Source organism: Budorcas taxicolor, chromosome 21, assembly GCF_023091745.1.
Source record: "Budorcas taxicolor isolate Tak-1 chromosome 21, Takin1.1, whole genome shotgun sequence".
Classification (NCBI taxonomy): domain Eukaryota; kingdom Metazoa; phylum Chordata; class Mammalia; order Artiodactyla; family Bovidae; genus Budorcas; species Budorcas taxicolor.
The window spans coordinates 71079269-71096529 of record NC_068930.1 but is presented as its reverse complement, the minus strand read 5'-3'; the positions used below and the strand labels follow the sequence as shown (position 1 = coordinate 71096529).

General features: G+C 43.7%; 1 protein-coding gene across 1 annotated transcript in view; it reads right to left on the bottom strand.

Annotated features, from left to right (window-relative positions):
- Positions 1–17261, bottom strand: part of RCOR1 (REST corepressor 1) — a 116709-nt gene that overhangs the window by 10973 nt on the left and 88475 nt on the right. Inside the window, exons 4-7 of the mRNA XM_052659765.1 lie at positions 9432–9484; positions 7885–8046; positions 7151–7269; positions 4814–4892 (exon numbers count right to left, since the gene is read on the bottom strand). Coding sequence (XP_052515725.1) covers positions 4814–4892; positions 7151–7269; positions 7885–8046; positions 9432–9484 — 413 coding nt within the window. The remainder of the gene's footprint in view (positions 1–4813; positions 4893–7150; positions 7270–7884; positions 8047–9431; positions 9485–17261) is intronic.

Here is a 17261-nt window from a genome sequence, read left to right as displayed (position 1 = left end):
CTACTTCCTTCCTTTATTCTATAAACCTCTGACTAGAAGCATTCCCAGCTTCTGGGAGAATACAGGGAAAAAAAATAACCCGTGCTCCCTCCTGGTGAGCTGTGTATATACGAATAAGGAATGATTTCATCCTAACAGTCCCCAGCAATGCAGACAGACATATGGCCACAGAAAGAAAAAAAAAATGGTTCAGCACATGTATAAGGATCCATTTAGATTCCTTAAATCTTGATAGAAGGTTATAAAAATAAACACTTCAATATGAAACCTGTTTATATACCCCTTTTGGAGATGACACACTTTCCATGGCATGTAACCTGCTTCAAAAGCCATGAGCTGCCATTCAGAAATGTGTGACTGCTGCTCATTTTTTAAAATGCTCCTTCTAAAACCAAAACCTTTGGAAATGAAATGCACTCACATGTTGGCAAGGAAAGGATAACATCCTATGGGTAACCATTTTAACAAGAAGTTTAGGTTAACTGATTGTAATACCTTGTTAGTCTATTAACACTGGCTGGTAAAGCTGAAAATACATTCAAGCTTGTTGCTTCACATTTTAAGACAGATAAAAAGACCATGCAGACTATGATGGTAGCAATAAGCTCTCAAACAAGTGGTAATAAACAACACATAAAAATCTGAGTCAGCAATAATCTGTGTTCTATAATAGCACGGTGCTGGTCACCTACTAACCAAGTCTGCTTTCATACATTTTAGCAGGTTAAGAAGCTAAGAAACTAAATAAGAAACTAACCATTTTTCTTTTCAAATCAGAAATTTTGCTATGTAAGTAAGAATTATAGAAATTAATATAAAACCAAGCCTCTTCTCTTTCATTTAAAATGTTCCACTGAAGAACCTAATAAATAACAATGCATCAAAAACAAAGCTTACTAAAAACTGCAAATTCAATTTGATTTCACAAACCATGTAATTTAACTAATCCTTAAAACGATCTGGGCACTCATAGATCACTGGTGACAGTGCCATCCAGAAAGTATGACCAGTTTCCTATTTGATAATAATATACTATGCCAAAAGAAGTCTTAAGATCTAGAATATTTTGACTCAGTAAGTCTACTTCCAGAAATTAATTCTAATGGAAAAAATTAAGTGCACGAATATGTAGTTATGTACCAGATTTCAGCATTAATTATAGGGAAAAAGACTGTTAAAAATTTGTATAAATCAACTCAATTATAAAAGATTTGTATGACAGAATAACAAACATACTGCTATGCATACAAATATATTCGACATAAAAATACATCCAGGATTAGCAGTAGCATTCCTCAAGAAACTGGAAACAGTGTTGCCATGTGGTCCAGTGACCCCTGGACCCCTGGCGGGCTACAGTCCGCTCCTGGGCATATATAAGGACAAATCTGTAATCCGAAAAATACATGCAGCCCTCTCTTCACAGCAGCACTGTTCACAACAGACAAGACATGGAGACAACCCAAGTGTCCACTGACAAGACGAAGGGATAAAAAAAGATGTGGTACGTATGTGCTGGAATCACTGCCTTGTCACAGTGAAGGGCTTGTCTAACTCAGTGAAGCTACCAGCCAGGCTGTGCAGGGCCACCCAAGACGGACGGGTCACAGCAGAGTTCTGACAAAATGTGGAAGAGGGAACGGCAAACCACCACCCCCCCAGTGTACTAGCCACGAGAGCCTCACGAACTGTATGAAAAGGCAAACAGACGTGACACCGAAAGACGAGCCCCCAGGTCGGAAGGCGTCCAATGTGCTACTGGGGAAGAGCGGAAGACAACTCCTCAGCCATAAGAAGGAAACAATGCTATCTGCCACAACATGAATGCAACGAGAGAGTATCATACTAAGTGAAGCAATACAGAGAAGGACAAGTATCACATGATTTCACTTATATGTGAAATCTAAAACAGAACACAAACGACCTTATCTATAAAACAAACAGAATCACATACAGAACAGACTTGTGGTTGCTGGAGGGAGAGGGGGTTGGATTGGGAGTTTGGGACTAGCAGAGACAAGCTATTATATATTTAATGCAAAAACATGGTCCTATTATATACATAGCACAGGGAACTATATAATATGGCACCCCACTTCAGTATTCTTGCTTGGAGAATCCATGGACAGAGAAGCCTGGCGGGCTACAGTCCATGGGGTGGCAAAGAGTCAGACGTGACTGAAATGACTGAGCATGCACACATGCACGTTTTACACAGAAGGTCCTCTGGGAAGAGTCACCAAAATGTTAACAGTGATGGTGGGTGCGTGCTCAGTCACTTCAATCATAGCTGACTCTGCATCCCCGGACTCTTTGCATCCCCATGGGCTGTAGCCCACCAGGCTCCTGTGTCCATGGGATTCTCTATGAAAGAATACTGGAATGGGTTGCCATTTTCCCCTCCAGGGAATCTCCCTGACCCAGGGATTAACCCCATGCCTCCGGCACTGGTAGGTTTCCCTGGTGACTCAGCTGGTAAAGATCTGCCTGCGGTGTAGGAGACCCTGGGTCAGATTCCTGGGTCGGAAAGATCCGCTGGAGAAGGGACAGGCTACCCACTCCAGTATTCTTGGGCGTCCCTTGTGGCTCAGCTGGTAAAGAATCCGCCTGCAATGCTAGAGACCTGGGTTTGATCCCTGGGTTGGGAAGATCCCCTGGAGAAGGGAAAGGCTACCCACTCCAGTAATCTGGCCTGGAGAATTCTGTGGACTGTATAGTCCATGGGGTCACCTGAGCAACTTTCACTTTCACTCCTGCATTGGCAGGCGGCTTCTTTACCCAAGACCTGATAAAGGTTGATGATATTATAAACCATTTTCATTTTTTCCCTTTTGTTTAGCTGTATTTCCTACATATCTATAAAAAAGCATTTACTACTGGTATATTTTTAGTTTAGGTATGTCTAGACTCTTTTGTTTTTTTCATACTTCAGTACCTTCTGAGACAGAGAAACTTTTAGATTTTAATGAAACAACAGACACTTATTTGAATACATGTACAAGTAATACCAACGCTGGGATTCCACACTCCAGCCTGAATGGGACTCCAGGGGATGGACACCAGGGGGCTTGGGACCTCTGCCCAGGTGGTGGGGGCTGCATCAGGGACTGCCTGCAGGCACGTATGTATTGTGGGGGTTTCCACTGGGCCACAGTGACAAGGCCTGATGTCCTCAGAGGGTCCTCACGGATCCTACATGTGCTTTATTCAGTTATGAATCAGCAAAAGAATCCAAGTTTATCACCCTCATTTCAAAGGCTAAGATCACCCAGACACCCCATTATTCTCAGTGAACAGTTTATAATAAATAAATGCTATAAATATACCCCCCAAAGTCATGTATAATTGTGGGGGTTTGTGGGCCTCTTGAATCCACAGACTAAAAACCTCTGGCATCATGGTTTTTAAAACGTGAGAGATTAAAGCTTCTCCATGACCCAGAGGGCATAGGCCCCGGGCGCCCACAGGAGGAAGGAGCCCCAAGGCCGAAAGGAGGGCAAGAGGCCCCTTTCTAACCTGCTGAGTGACTGCCCAGCAAAGAGGACAGTGAGGACTGCTACCCTACAGAAAACCTCTCATTAATGCCATCTTCCCCTTTAAGGCTTCCTTTCTTATATTTCTTGGCAAATAAAACTTTTAAGTTCTATAAAGCAAGGTTCAGTTCAGTTCAGTTCAGTCACTCAGTCATGTCTGACTCTTTGTGACCCCACAAATTGCAGCCTGCCAGGCCTCCCTGTCCATCACCAACTCCCGGAGTTCACCCATACTCATGTCCATTGAGTCAGTGATGCCATCCAGCCATCTCATCCTCTGTCGTCCCCTTCTCCTCCTGTCCCCAATCCCTCCCAGCATCAGTCTTTTCCAATGAGTCAACTCTTCGCATGAGGTGACCACAGTATTAGAGTTTCAGCTTTAGCATCAGTCCTTCCAAAGAACACCCAGGACTGATCTTCTTTAGAATGGACTGGTTGGATCTCCTTGCAGTCCAAGGGACTCTCAAGAGTCTTCTCCAACACCACAGTTCAAAAGCATAAATTCTTCGGAGCTCAGCTTTCTTCACAGTCCAACTCTCACATCCATACATGACCACTGGAAAAACCATAGCCTTGACTAGACGGACTTTTGTTGGAAAAGTAATGGCTCTGCTTTTGAATATGCTGTCTAGGCTGGTCATAACTTTCCTTCCAAGGAGTAAGTATCTTTTAATTTCATGGCTGTAGTCACCATCTGCAGTGATTTGGGAGCCCCAAAAATAAAGTCTGACACTTTCCACTGTTTCCCCATCTATTTCCCATGAAGTGATGGGACCAGATGCCATGATCTTCGTTTTCTGAATGTTGAGCTTTAAGCCAACTTTTTCACTCTCCTCTTTCACTTTCATCAAGAGGCTTTTTAGGTCCTCTTCACTTTCTGCCATAAGGGTGGTGTCATCTGCATATCTGAGGTTATTGATAATATTGTTTAAAAACTCATACATACCATGATATCTCTTGAAAGTGAAAGTGAAGTCGCTCAGTCATGTCCAACTCTTTGCGACCCCATGGACTGTAGCCTGCCAGGCTCCTCTGTCCATGGGATTTTCCAGGCAAGAATACTGGAGTGGGCTGCCATTTCCTTCTCCATGGCATCTTCCCAACCCAGGGATCAAACCTGGGTCTCCCGCATTGTAGGCAGACGCTTTTACCGTCTGAGCCACCAGGGAAGTCTCCTACATGGCACTTAATATATTAAGTAGACTAAGGAAAAAGAATGCTTTACTTTGAAACTAGTAAGTGAAATTTATTTGCCTTAATAATACTAGGGGAAAAAATACCTCCTTTTTGCTTTCCTTGTTTTGATCAATCTCCATGTCAATGGGGTTATTTCCATTTGTTTCTTCCAGTTCATCCTCACTGGAAGACAAAAACAAGTTACTGAAAGATTATTTTGTGCTAATTCTATTTAATATACAAATATAAGCAAGAAATTGATTTAATATAAAATCAGTATATGTTTTCAGAATGTTGAGAAAAATGTTTTTACAATTCAAATAAAATATCAACTCCATAGTTCTTTTAGTCTAAATGATTAAAAAAGCTATTGAAATAGGTTTCTATCTCCCAAACCAAGCCTAGAACACTGTCACTTTATATTTGTAAAGTGTTTTCTCTCAACTGAAAATATCAAATTTAAGACTTTAATTCTCCTTAATTATCTAGTAGAGGACCAGGACATGATCATTAGATATAACTGAGAAATTATTCAAGAACACAGGCTCATGATATTGGGAATAAATTCACCCACAAGTAAAATCTCATTTTCATGTCCCATCTGTGTTCCCACAGCTACACAATTCTGAGAACTGGAGGTTTCTGGTGGCCTGAAAAACTCAAAGTGAACTTCAAAAAGAATGCTCACACCAATACGGTGCTTCAAATGCTTTTGTTTATATTCTTCCATGAAGTATTGGCCAAAAAAAAAAAAGCTCTGTCGGGGGTAGGAGCTTTACAAGAATTGAGCATGACAGCCCCCAGAGGCCAGACACCTGCCTTGTCTGCCCGCAGCTAAAGCCAGCTGAGCAGGGCTGGTGGCACAGCACTCAGGGCTTTGAGTGCCAACACCCCTTGTCTCAGGGGCCCAACCCGGTGGGACGCCCACCAGCACCCCGTCCTCTAATCTCTCGCCCAGGCCCGCACTGTAAGCAGTTCTGGCTGAGGAAGGCGCTGAGAGGAGAAAGGGCTGGGGGCGGAGGGGATTCTCCCCGGCCCTGCCATTCCCTTCACAGGCAGGTCCCGCCAGAAAGTCAGCCGTCTCCTGGGGTCTTCTGGGGCCTGTGTTCCTCCTCTGTCTGCTTCCTGATGGTGGTGCAGGCGCACAGGGCAGACGGGAGCAGCCTTAGGTGGACAGAAAGTGAGAACCTGGGCATGTTCGCCAAACCGTCATGGTTCCACCCTCAAGGATGACAAACCCCAATCTTTCTTTTTTAGATTTAATTCTGATTTCAACTTAGCAAACTGCACCTGTTTGTAGTAATAGATTTATTTCACAAATGGTGAATTAAACCTAAGGTATAATAAAAACAAAAAATGTTAATCAAAAGTTGCTAACACTAAAAACAAATTCAACAGTTTGCTGCTTTTCTTTGGTTACAGAGAGTACTGATCCATAAATAGACCCACTGGTTACACGTGATACAGACCAAAAAATACGCAGACTGTCAAGGTCAACAATTTCACAGAATCTTACAGCTGGAAAGAGCTCTGCAGATGTTCTTCACATTGCTCTCATTTTATACTTGTGCCCAGACCTTAGAATTCTCCAGAAGTGACACCCGATTATCAACTTGTCCCCACACGTCATTCCTTTCATTTGAAATCATAAAACACTCTCCTGAGACAGGGCCATGAAGATCATAGAGTTTATTTTATTGCTTCATTTTTTTTTGCACTGTCAATTTATAAAAGTAATATATTATAGAAAACATAATTTTTAAAAGCCACCTATATTCCTAGTAACACAAAACTCATTCTGTGTCTTGCCTTCAGAGCTGAGGAGACAGAGGCCTGGGAATGAGTGCATGGACCCCACCAGTAGGCCTCTTACTGAGACCAGAACCCACTTCCGTGGGCGAGCACAGGCTGCCTCCACGCCTCTGCTGTACAAAAGGCTGAGGGCATGGTGTCTCAGGTGTGTCCTGCACACTGAGCTGTCCTTAAGACTAAGCTCCTTATAAAGAAGTCATAAAAGGATCCCCTACCAGCACTCTCGCTCACATACACAGAACAGATGGTCGATAAAGGGAGGAAGGAAATCTAAACTGCAGATTTTTAACAAATCAGACATAAAAACATGTCAGCTGAATCCTGCAGAAGTATATGAGTGAATTTCAACCCCGGAAGTAAGAGATTCCTTTTTGCTAAAGGAGACACCCCTAAGGGGAAGAGAGGAATGTGTGGGGAAGTTCACTCACTGTGACTGCAGAATGCTGAGGAAAGATGCCTTCAGAACGTAACACCCTGAACGCAGCTCATCTGTGCAAATTTTGGGTCCACTCTGAAGGCCCTGGGGAAACTGGTCCCTCTCTCTTTCCTCTGTGTGTCCACCTGCTCCTAGAGACGCCAGGGCCGTCAGAGCTCCCCGGACGGCTGGGATACCACCCGTGCCTACTGACCTCTCCTCCCGCTCACGCTTCTGTCTCCGAGCGTGGCGGTCCATCACGCTGGTTTTAGTCCTCGTCTTCTTCCAGGAGTAGTAGAACTTCACCAGACTTGCTATAGATTTATCAGGAAGCTGGACAGAAGAGATGAGCTGGTTCAGGTTTAATCTTTAAAGATCAAATGTGTGTACATATATTTCATAAGGATCACGCTCACATATTCAGAAATGTCATAAGTCACAGTCATTTTTCTCTGAATTCATAGAAGAGCCCTCATCGATACAGTTTCAAATGACTGAAGTTTTGACTCCAAGTGAAACTTGGCCCATGAAAGACTGCAGAGTCAGTTGAAGGTGAATCAGGGTTTTCAGACTGCTGAAGCTTCTAACATAATTTCTAGGTTGTTTTTGTGACCGTCAATTAGTGTTCATGGTAGGAGTCCACCAAATACCATTCTAAAATGTGAGAGATCAGCAGAACTCCTCAGGGAAACAGTGCCTCCAATGCCACACCTCACCCACTCACCATCAGAGACCCTTTCTCTCAAGACAGAGAGAACTCTAGGCAGTCCTGACCCAAGAGCTGGGCTGGGGGGCTATCAAGCAGGGAGGTGCAGGGAAATGTTGCCCACCCAACAGCTCCCACTGCACCAAACACAGGACCTTTCACACTGGAGGAGGGCAGCCCTACTGGGGCACTGGAGGGGGACAGGGGGCTGGCGCGCACACACAGTGGTCTCACCTACTCACCATTTGTTGGATTCTATGAAAAGTTTTCCCATGAAAACTAAAGGCTTGCTCAAACAAGACTTTATCTTCCACAGTCCACTCATCTGGGAAGGGGGTAAAGTTGGGCAAATCAGCCAATGATTTTTCAATATTATGCTTATGCCAAAAGAGCATCCCAAGAGCCTAGAAAAATAGTATCAGTGAAATTTTTAGACCAACAATGTGACTAAAACATCGTGGAAATGAGGCTGGCAAAGGGGAGCACATTGTACACCTTGACAAACACACATGGGAACTCACAGACAATGCCGCTGCGTGCCCCTCTGTGCACTAACTCGTTTATCTCAGGCCCTACAAGGTAAGTCCCCCTCTCCTCATGGCTCAGACTGGAATACAGGGGCCTGAGAAACCCAGTCTGATGGTCACAGTGGACAATGGCAGAAGCAGTGGACTCTGGAATCTGCTCTTATAAAAGGGTCACACTCTAGTGCCAGTGGACATGAAAAGAGGAAGTGACTCAAAGAGCACGCCACTGTTTTTCTTTGGCCGAAAAGTTCAAATATAGAGTTTTGTTTTTCAGCTCAGAAAGGAAAAAAAAATACAAATCAGTAAGGAACAAAGTAGAAACAAGAGAATTCAGGAATACTCTTCTAAGAAAACTCCCCGTAATTCTACTTTAAAGTGGAAATAATCATACTTTGGGAGACCAAAATCCTTACAAATTTCATACAAGTGCACTTAGCAGTCACCCAATAATAGTTACACTTTCTAAACAAAATGAAAAATTAATAATTTCTAAGCAGCTTTGTGAGGTTCAAGAGCAGGTTTTGGAGAAAGAGACATACATTTCTTGCTTCAAAAGATTCTGTAACTCCCTTCTTGTAACTGGCTTCCCTAACAGTTCTACCAGGTAAAATAACCAAAATTGAGGCCATGGCAAAAAGAAAGGGTCCACGTCTATGTAACCAAAATTAGTGGTATCCTTAGGCATTAGGGTAAATGAAAAAAAATTATTTACAGGCTGTAAAATCTATATCAATACAAAGGAAAGTATTAATCTAACGAGGTGATAATCTGAAATAATTGTCACTAAAAATAAGGCTGAAATAAGATATCATGCTTCTGGAGAAAAATTAATCTTGTGGATTTCTCATTAATTGGCTCCAAACAATTCTTAACACCTGAGTAAAATTTTACAACCTGAAAAATGATTCAAAACAATCAAAACAAGTCTGAGTAGATTTGAGTGTGACAACATGCGTCAGGAAACCACAAGAACAAGAAACAAACCATACATTCCAGTAAGAAAGCACTGTGCCCAAGTACCCACTGAGAGCCACTGCTGACCTGGGCAGCGAGGACCGGCGGAGCCCACAGACGCCCCTCCAGGCCAAGGGTCTCTACTGCCCGTCTCAGGCAGTAACAAGTGGATCAGAGCCCCTGTAGCACTGCCAGTAACCACCAGGCATGGCAATGAGGAAGCCATGCTGCCTAACACACAGAGCACGAGACACCTGACAGGTGAGCTATAAAACCCATTTTGAACAACAACAAAATCCCACCGTTACCTGCTCCATGTTGTACCCATGCTTCTCTTTGGCAATGGCGATGTATTCATCCACTGAAAAACAAGACAGGAGGCCGTGAACAAGAGCAGGCGGGCACGGTCTATGGGCACCAGAACTGGTACTAATTACATGCTTCAGGCTGCCACGCGTGAGGATGAAGACGAAGGCAAGACCGGAGTGAAGCAGAGCTACACAGTGTCACCTCGTTACGGATCTCACACGCACAGGTCTCACAGAGAAGTGGCGGAACGAATAAATACAGCACTTACTTCTGGATGGTGAGGTTATGATACTGGTTTTTCCTTTTTTTAAAACAAGGTTCTACTTAAATTTTCTTTTCTTTTTTTTTTTTTTACTTAAATTTTCTATGATAAGCAAACATTACTTTGGCACTTGAAAACATAATTATTTATAAATAAAAAGAAATATGAAATGGGGGTTTATTCTCAGACGCAAGAGCAAGCAACCTACTTTCATGATAAAGAAAATCTCGGCAATAAACCACAGGAACAGCACCGAGTACTTGCTCTCCAAGTCCGGCACAAGGTGGCGAGCGCCAGCACGCACGCACGAAAGGAGCTCGAGGAGACTGCCAGGCTCACACTCCCTCAGCTGCCACCCCAAGGAGGGCCCACATCCTTGCTACACCTCCCAGGCTTTCTCCCGGAACAGGAAGAGACCACTAACCAACAGCACCTCCTTATGCTCCTGTGTGACTCTCCTTACCAACTACAAAAGCAAGACAAACTCAGAAAGGAAAACGCAGGTGGCACAGAATTGCAGGAAACAAACATACACTCCTTCCAGCCCTAAGACCCTTCCCTCAGATCTCACTTTCCAGGGGCAATGACCAGACTCGCGCTGAGGGCACAGGCTAAGGGGACAGAGTGAGCAGAAGACGCCTGAGAGCCAGAGCGCCTGGTCTCAGCTGCGATCAGCCACGCCGCACCAGCCTCCCTAACTGCAGTAGAGCTGACCACCAAGTAGGAAACAGAAATCAACTCTGAGAATGAATTCAAGTTCATTAGCATATATTCTAATACCAGGGGGGATTTTTTTCTACTGACAAAAGACCCAATTTAATTCAGACAGTAACTACATATAGGGCATTTTAATAGTAAGGCACTAACTTTCTGTTTTTTTACATCTAATATACTCACAAACTGACTGGCTACTCCACTCAGAATAGAGTAAAACTCCCATTTACCTGAGAGTCAGTAAATGATAAAGGCCCTTGTTTGTCCCCAAAGTTGAAACTGGTGATTTTTTAATTGGGGGCTGAAATGTTTCAAAGTATGTCCCTTGCTTATTACTTCACAACATGGTAAATTATGCCAAATAACAGAAAAATGATGGAAAGTTATTTAAAAAGAAAAAAAAAAAAGGTCTTGAAAAGTAAGGTTGCTAAAGCAGGTGGCTGCATGCCTGCCTGAGAGAAGCCTAAATGCTGCCCGAGGCACCCTAGACCCCGGGGATGGACCTCAGGTCAGAGGACAAAAGCCAGGTAATGAGATGTGCTCAAGTCAAGAACACGTGAGAGGAAGAGAGAAAAACAAACTACAGTCAACTGAGGGTCAGCCCTGGAGGTCTGCTTTATGGGTTCCTTCTTTTTATAAATATCTGCTGAATGAACAATAAACGCACCTCAAACTTCTGCTATATAGTCTGTGCAAGCATACAGGTTTCCAGAAGCTATTATTTACCTTAACAGAGTACGGAATGTGTGGTGTGTGCACACATTCGGGCATGTGATCCCCAGTCAGTCCTACGATCTTTAGACAAGTAAACGCACAGGCCGGCTGTGATGCAGGAGCCCTTGGGAGCCTGCCCTGCCCACCCTCTCAGGGCAGAACCACAGTCTGCTACATCAGTAACAGAGTCCACTAAAATGGTCCCCACTGTTTCTGATCAGATTTCCCTAAAAATATTACAAGGGAAACAAAAGCTTCCTTTAGATGCTTTTTCTATCTTTATCTGTTCTTTTGTTTTCATATAAAAAATTAACTGGTGGTAGGACCAGTAAAACAGACTAGAACAGTGGATCCCAGCTGCTGCTGCTAAATGGAGATATAACATTTGCCATGTTGTACACAGATTGCTGGGAGAAATACCAACAACCTCAGATATGCAGGTGATACCACTCTAATGGCAGAAAGTGAAGAGGAACTCAAGAGCCTCTTGATGAAGGTGAAAGAAGAGAATGAAAAAGATGGCTTGAAACTCAACAAGCAAAAAACGAAGATAATGGCAACCAGTTCTATCACTTCATGGCAAAAAGAAGGGGGAAAAGTGGAAATAGTAACAAGTTTTCTTTTCTTAGGTTCCAAAATCACTGCAGATGATGACTATAGCCATGAAATTAAAAGACACTTGCTCCTTGGAAGGGAAGTTATGATAAACCCAGACAGCGTATTAAAAAGCAGAGATATCACTTTGCCACCAAAGGTGTGCAGAGTCAAAGCTATGGTTTTTCCAGTAGTCATGTATGGATGTGGGAGTTGGACCATAAACAAGGCTGAGCACCGAAGAATTGATGCTTTTAAACTGTGGTCCTGGAGAAGATTCTTGAGAGTCCCTTGGACTGCAAGAAGATCAAACCAGTCAATCCTAAAGGAAATTAACCCTGAATACTCATTGGAAGGACTGATGCTGAAGCTTCAATACTTTGGCCACCTGATACGAAAAGCTGACTCATTGAAAAAGATCCTGATGCTGGGAAAGACTAAAGGCAAAAGGAGAAGCAGGTGACAGAGGATGAGATGGTTGGATGGCATCACCGAGTCAGTGGACATGAGTTTGAGCAAACTCCGGGAGACGGAGAAGGACAGAGAAGCCTGGCATGCCGCAGTTCATCAGGTCGCAGAGTCGGACATGACTTAGCAACTGAGCAACAACAACAAACAGCAAACGGTGGCTTTTTAAGTCATATCTTTTAGGTGTTCTTAGAGATCACCCTCAGGACTCAAACCTAAAGCAAAGGAAGAAAGACCTGTATCCCAGCTACTGAAGTGACATCACCTGCCCTTGAAGGTTCGAAGAAATAAGTTAACATACGGGGGACCTTGCAGCTTAGAAAAGGATTACCGTCTGATACCTGCCAGTGAAAACCCAGTTTTTCATTCTTTTCATTGTCCCCCTGCTCAGTGTTCAATAAAGGTTAGACAAACATCTGCTGAATGAATGCTAGGGTACTGTGATATGTACAATGTTAACATTTTAGGTTCTTTTACTAGCAAGGTGAAAGGCAGCACCTAGCATCAAAAAGGCTACAGATAACAAATGCTGGAGAGAGTGTGGAGCAAAGTGCACCCTCCTGCACTGCTGGTGGGACTGGAAACTGGTGCAGCCGCTAGGGAGAACAGTGTGGAGGCTGTTACCACAGAACACGCGATCCCACTCCTGCACACACATTGGAAAAGACAGAGGCCCCGACATTCACAGGAGCACTGTTCACAAAAGCCAAGACACGGGAACAACCCAAGTGCTCACTAACAGGTGGCTTAAGGAGATGCAGTGCATCTGTACAAGGGACTATTGCTCAGGCATAAAAAAGAATGAAATATTGCCATCTGCAGCAACATGGATGAACCTAGAGATTATTATACTAAATGAAAGACCAATATTATATATCATGTATATGCGGAATCTGAAAAATAATACAAATCAATCTATACATAAAACAAACAGACTCACAGACATAGAAAACAAACCTATGGTTACTGAAGGAGAGAGGGAAGGGGTAGATAAACTAGGAGCATGGGATTAACAGATACCAACCACCATACACAATAAGACAAGTAACGAGGATTTACTGTATAGCACAGAGGATTATATTTAGTATCTTGTAATAAGTTATAAAGGAAAATAATCTGAATATATATATATATAAACCTGAACCACTTTGCTCTTCACCTGAAATTAACACAATACTGTAAATTAACTATACCTTAACTAAAAGAAAGAATGGGAAGGAAAGAGAGGCAGCACAGGTTAGGTATGGGGTAAGAAAGACTCAGGTCAAATCTTGGCTCTGTCTGTTGATAAAATGTGTTCGTATCCAGTGGTGCCTGACAAGCACTGTATTTAACACTGTGCTACCCTCAGTAACTTGCTCACACCAGCAGAGCTAGGTTATCCCGTAACTGAAAACTACACCACGGAGGGAAGGCCTCCTTGTCCCCTGCTACCCAAAGAGCGCTCTGGACCAGCGTAAATTCAGCACAGCCACAGGCACAGACAGTGCTGTGACAGGCCTGGTCTCCCCTGCTTGCCCTCTCTGAGCCGTCCCCAGCCCTCATTCCCTTTCATCAGCGGTGGACAGGGACCCCTACCTCAGCTTCTGCGCTCTCAAGGCCCTCCCCACCACCTGCCTGGCTGCTTTACACAGCCTGCCAGGAGCTGTTGGCAGTTCATGAAGAAAATGGAACATTTTTTAAAACCTCTCGCACAGCTTTCTTAAGTAAAAATGAGCTTTCAATCTCAGAAAACAAAATTGACTCCCACCTGCTCCTATGAAAAACAAAGGATGACTGGATATTTGAGGTGGGGGACAAAGATGAAACAAGGGAAACAAGAAAAGTACCAGCTGCCTGAGACAAAGAACGCAGTGGGGGTGGGGGTGGGGACATTCCCAGCACTTTCTATTATCTGGCAACAATAATCTTGATTTTGTCTCTAGAAGATTAAAGGTTAACCAGAGTTCATCCCAATCTGGGGCAAACAGCTACTGCAGGCAGAGTGGTTGACTGCGTGTGATCAGGTTGACGAGCAAAGTCCACGGGGCTTAGGGAAAGGCCCAGGCTCTGCCCCCACCAGTCTTCCCCAGTGCACTCGGGACAGGACCGGGGTCATGGGCGAGCTACAGGCAGACTTGCCTTGTGCAGCTTAGCTGACACTCTAATCTATCATCAGAAGTAGGAGACTCAAACACAGCGTTAAGCGTATTCTGCTTTAAAAACAATCCTATCATTGCATAATGCCGTGTTTTTAAAAACTTGAAAGCTCCTACAGAAACAGCCAGAAAGAATGGTCTAATCTTAAATCGTGATGGATGCATCACTCTAATCCTTTAAAGAACTACACAGACTACACAAACCATGCCTTTTTCGACAACAACTTACCATTATGCATAGCACAACTGAATGAGTTGTTTGGGGGGTAACATCATTTAAAGGTAGAATGTGTGTGAGATTCATCAAGAAAATGTACAAAATTTAACAGAGCTTAGTCAAACATTTACTGAACTACCCTCACTACGTACAGAACACCGTATTAAACAGCAGGCCAAATACAAAAGAAAGACGATTTCCTGCAGTGCCGTGACCCAACACACAGGTGGCAGAGAACACGAATGCGTGCGGCAGCAAGTGCAGTCGCAGGGCAGCCTGAGAAGGCAGTGCCGCTGCTGACGGCCACTCAAGAGAAACTTCCTGAAGACTCAACAGCAGTTCAGTTCAGTTTAGATGTTCAGTCGTGTCCGACTCTTTGCGACTCCATGGAGCTGTACTGATTAACAAAAGTCACTAACGTCTGAGAAGCTGCTACAAGTGGGCCACTGGTCTAAGCTCTTTACCAGGCTTCTCTTTTTAATCCTCTCCAATAATTCTACTATCACTCCCATCCACAAACGAAGACATTGAGGTGCAGAGAGGTTAGGTCACTTGGCCAGGGTCACACAGCTGGTAAAGGCAGAGACAGGACTCTTGTATCAATGTACCCGAGTGTTTGGCCCCAGGACCCATCGAGTTAAACCTCGGTTAGCAATCCTCTCTCCTGAGTAAGGGAGACAGGAGAAGCTCACTTCAGATAAGGATAGCTCCATGGCAGAGAATGCTGAGCAAGGCAGCAACACAGTCTATTCCGTTTGAATGGAGTCAAGAAAACAAAACTGTGGTTGATGAAGGAAGTGACGGAGTCAGAAGCTAACAGACAGATGACTGCCTTGAGCAAAGCTTCATAGGTTTCTATATTCATGTTCTAACCTGATGATCTAAATGCTCCCAGTACCATTAGTAAGAATCTCAAATTCGACTGCAAAACTGGGAAGAATGCAGAAGAAAACTGCCACAGTAACCTTAACTCACCCTTCCCTCCCCAGATACTGCAGTGACTTGGAATACTTGTGATCCTGCACAGTCTATGCAGAGCAAGAGGCTGACACCTTTGTGGAGGACAAACCCACAGCCTTAGGACAGCTGTAAAGTTTTTATCATCATATTTACTATAGCTTCAGGTGCTGCAAAGGAAATACGGTACCACCTTCTCTCTCATAACTCAAAAACAGCATGCTAAAGTTTTCTTCAAGAATATGATAACAAATATTGTGGCATGTCCTTGAGCTATTAAAGAAATGAATCATCACCATAACTCGCTGAGAATCAAAATGAGCTTGAATCGGTTAGGTAAAGCAATTGTGCCACCTGGTGGGCACAGACATCACTACAACATTTCAATGATCCCTGTGATATCTCGAGGTGGGAGTAGTGGGCTGAGACTCAGCCAGAGACTCAGTCAGGCTATGATGAAAGCACCAGTCCCTCCTTGTCAGGAATAAAATATGCTTCCTTTATGACAATGCCATTTCTTAATGTAGTTTTGCTAAAAGCCCACTTTAGAGAAAAAGTTCCCCCCACCCTCTGCACCCAAGTAAACACTACAAATCCAGCCCAATCTCACAGACAATCTCATCAAGCGAAATAAGAAACACGAGCACCTCACTAAGCCACACACAGTGGCATTCAGCCTCGAGCATCTATTACTACCTGGTCCACCCAGAATCAGCAGATATGACTCTGGACACATCCTCCCCCACCTCAGTGCCGCAGGGCCCTCCTCTAAGAGTAGGCAGACCATCATGCCTTCCAGGGCTAACCATTTAACTGTTAGATTTACACTTGCTTGTGTGTTGCATTAAATTTTTTTCCAATAAAAAGATAAGTGCACTCCTCCCCGTTTACTCTAGTACTCACACACAAAGGCATATGCCTATTCTCTGTTGTAGAAACTGATCATCACTGGAATGAAGGACATTTAGTTGTGACTAATCAAAATAACCATCCTTCTCCTTAAACATGGCCCAGGTCTGTGGCAAGGAGTAAGATGCACACAGTGGCAAGTCGCCTGCTAGCCGCCTGCACCCCGTCACAGCACGTCAGCACCTGACGGCCACGGCCCCAAGGCAGCTGTGCCCTCAAGCCTGTCCTGTCCACTCTTGGGAGCTGCTCTGTGCACACAAGCTGAGGAAGGAACCACGCTCACAAGGTCTGCATCTTCCTCAATTAAAGGCAACCTTTCCTGACATTAAAAGAGGGAGAAAAAGACTAACCTTGACTCACCTATAATCTCACAGTGAACTACAGTGCAAACAGCCCTGGACGATGAGTAACAGCCCTTAAGTTTCTATCAGGAACTTGCAGCTAAGTCCATTTCATCATTTGTCAAATAAGAAGTATTTTTATAAATTCTCTGTACAAAAATATACATATACATAAATACTCAGAGGCACCGACTCAGTCCCTGAACACCACCAGAGCCATGTTCTATTTCAGTAGTTTCCAATCCTGACTGATAAGAACTGTCTGACAAACATCTTTAGAATACTGACTCAGGTTCCACCCTGTTTTGTAATGTATGTGTATAAATATGTATGTGTGTTCATGTTTATGAACATATATGTGTGTGCATGGATGTATACGTATACTTTATGCACATATAGAGCTTCTAGTAAAGTATGATGTGTGTAGAGAAAAGCACATATGTAAGGATACAGCTAGGTTCATTTTCAGGAGATGAATACACTCAGATCAAAGAAAGAATCCAATATACTCTTGA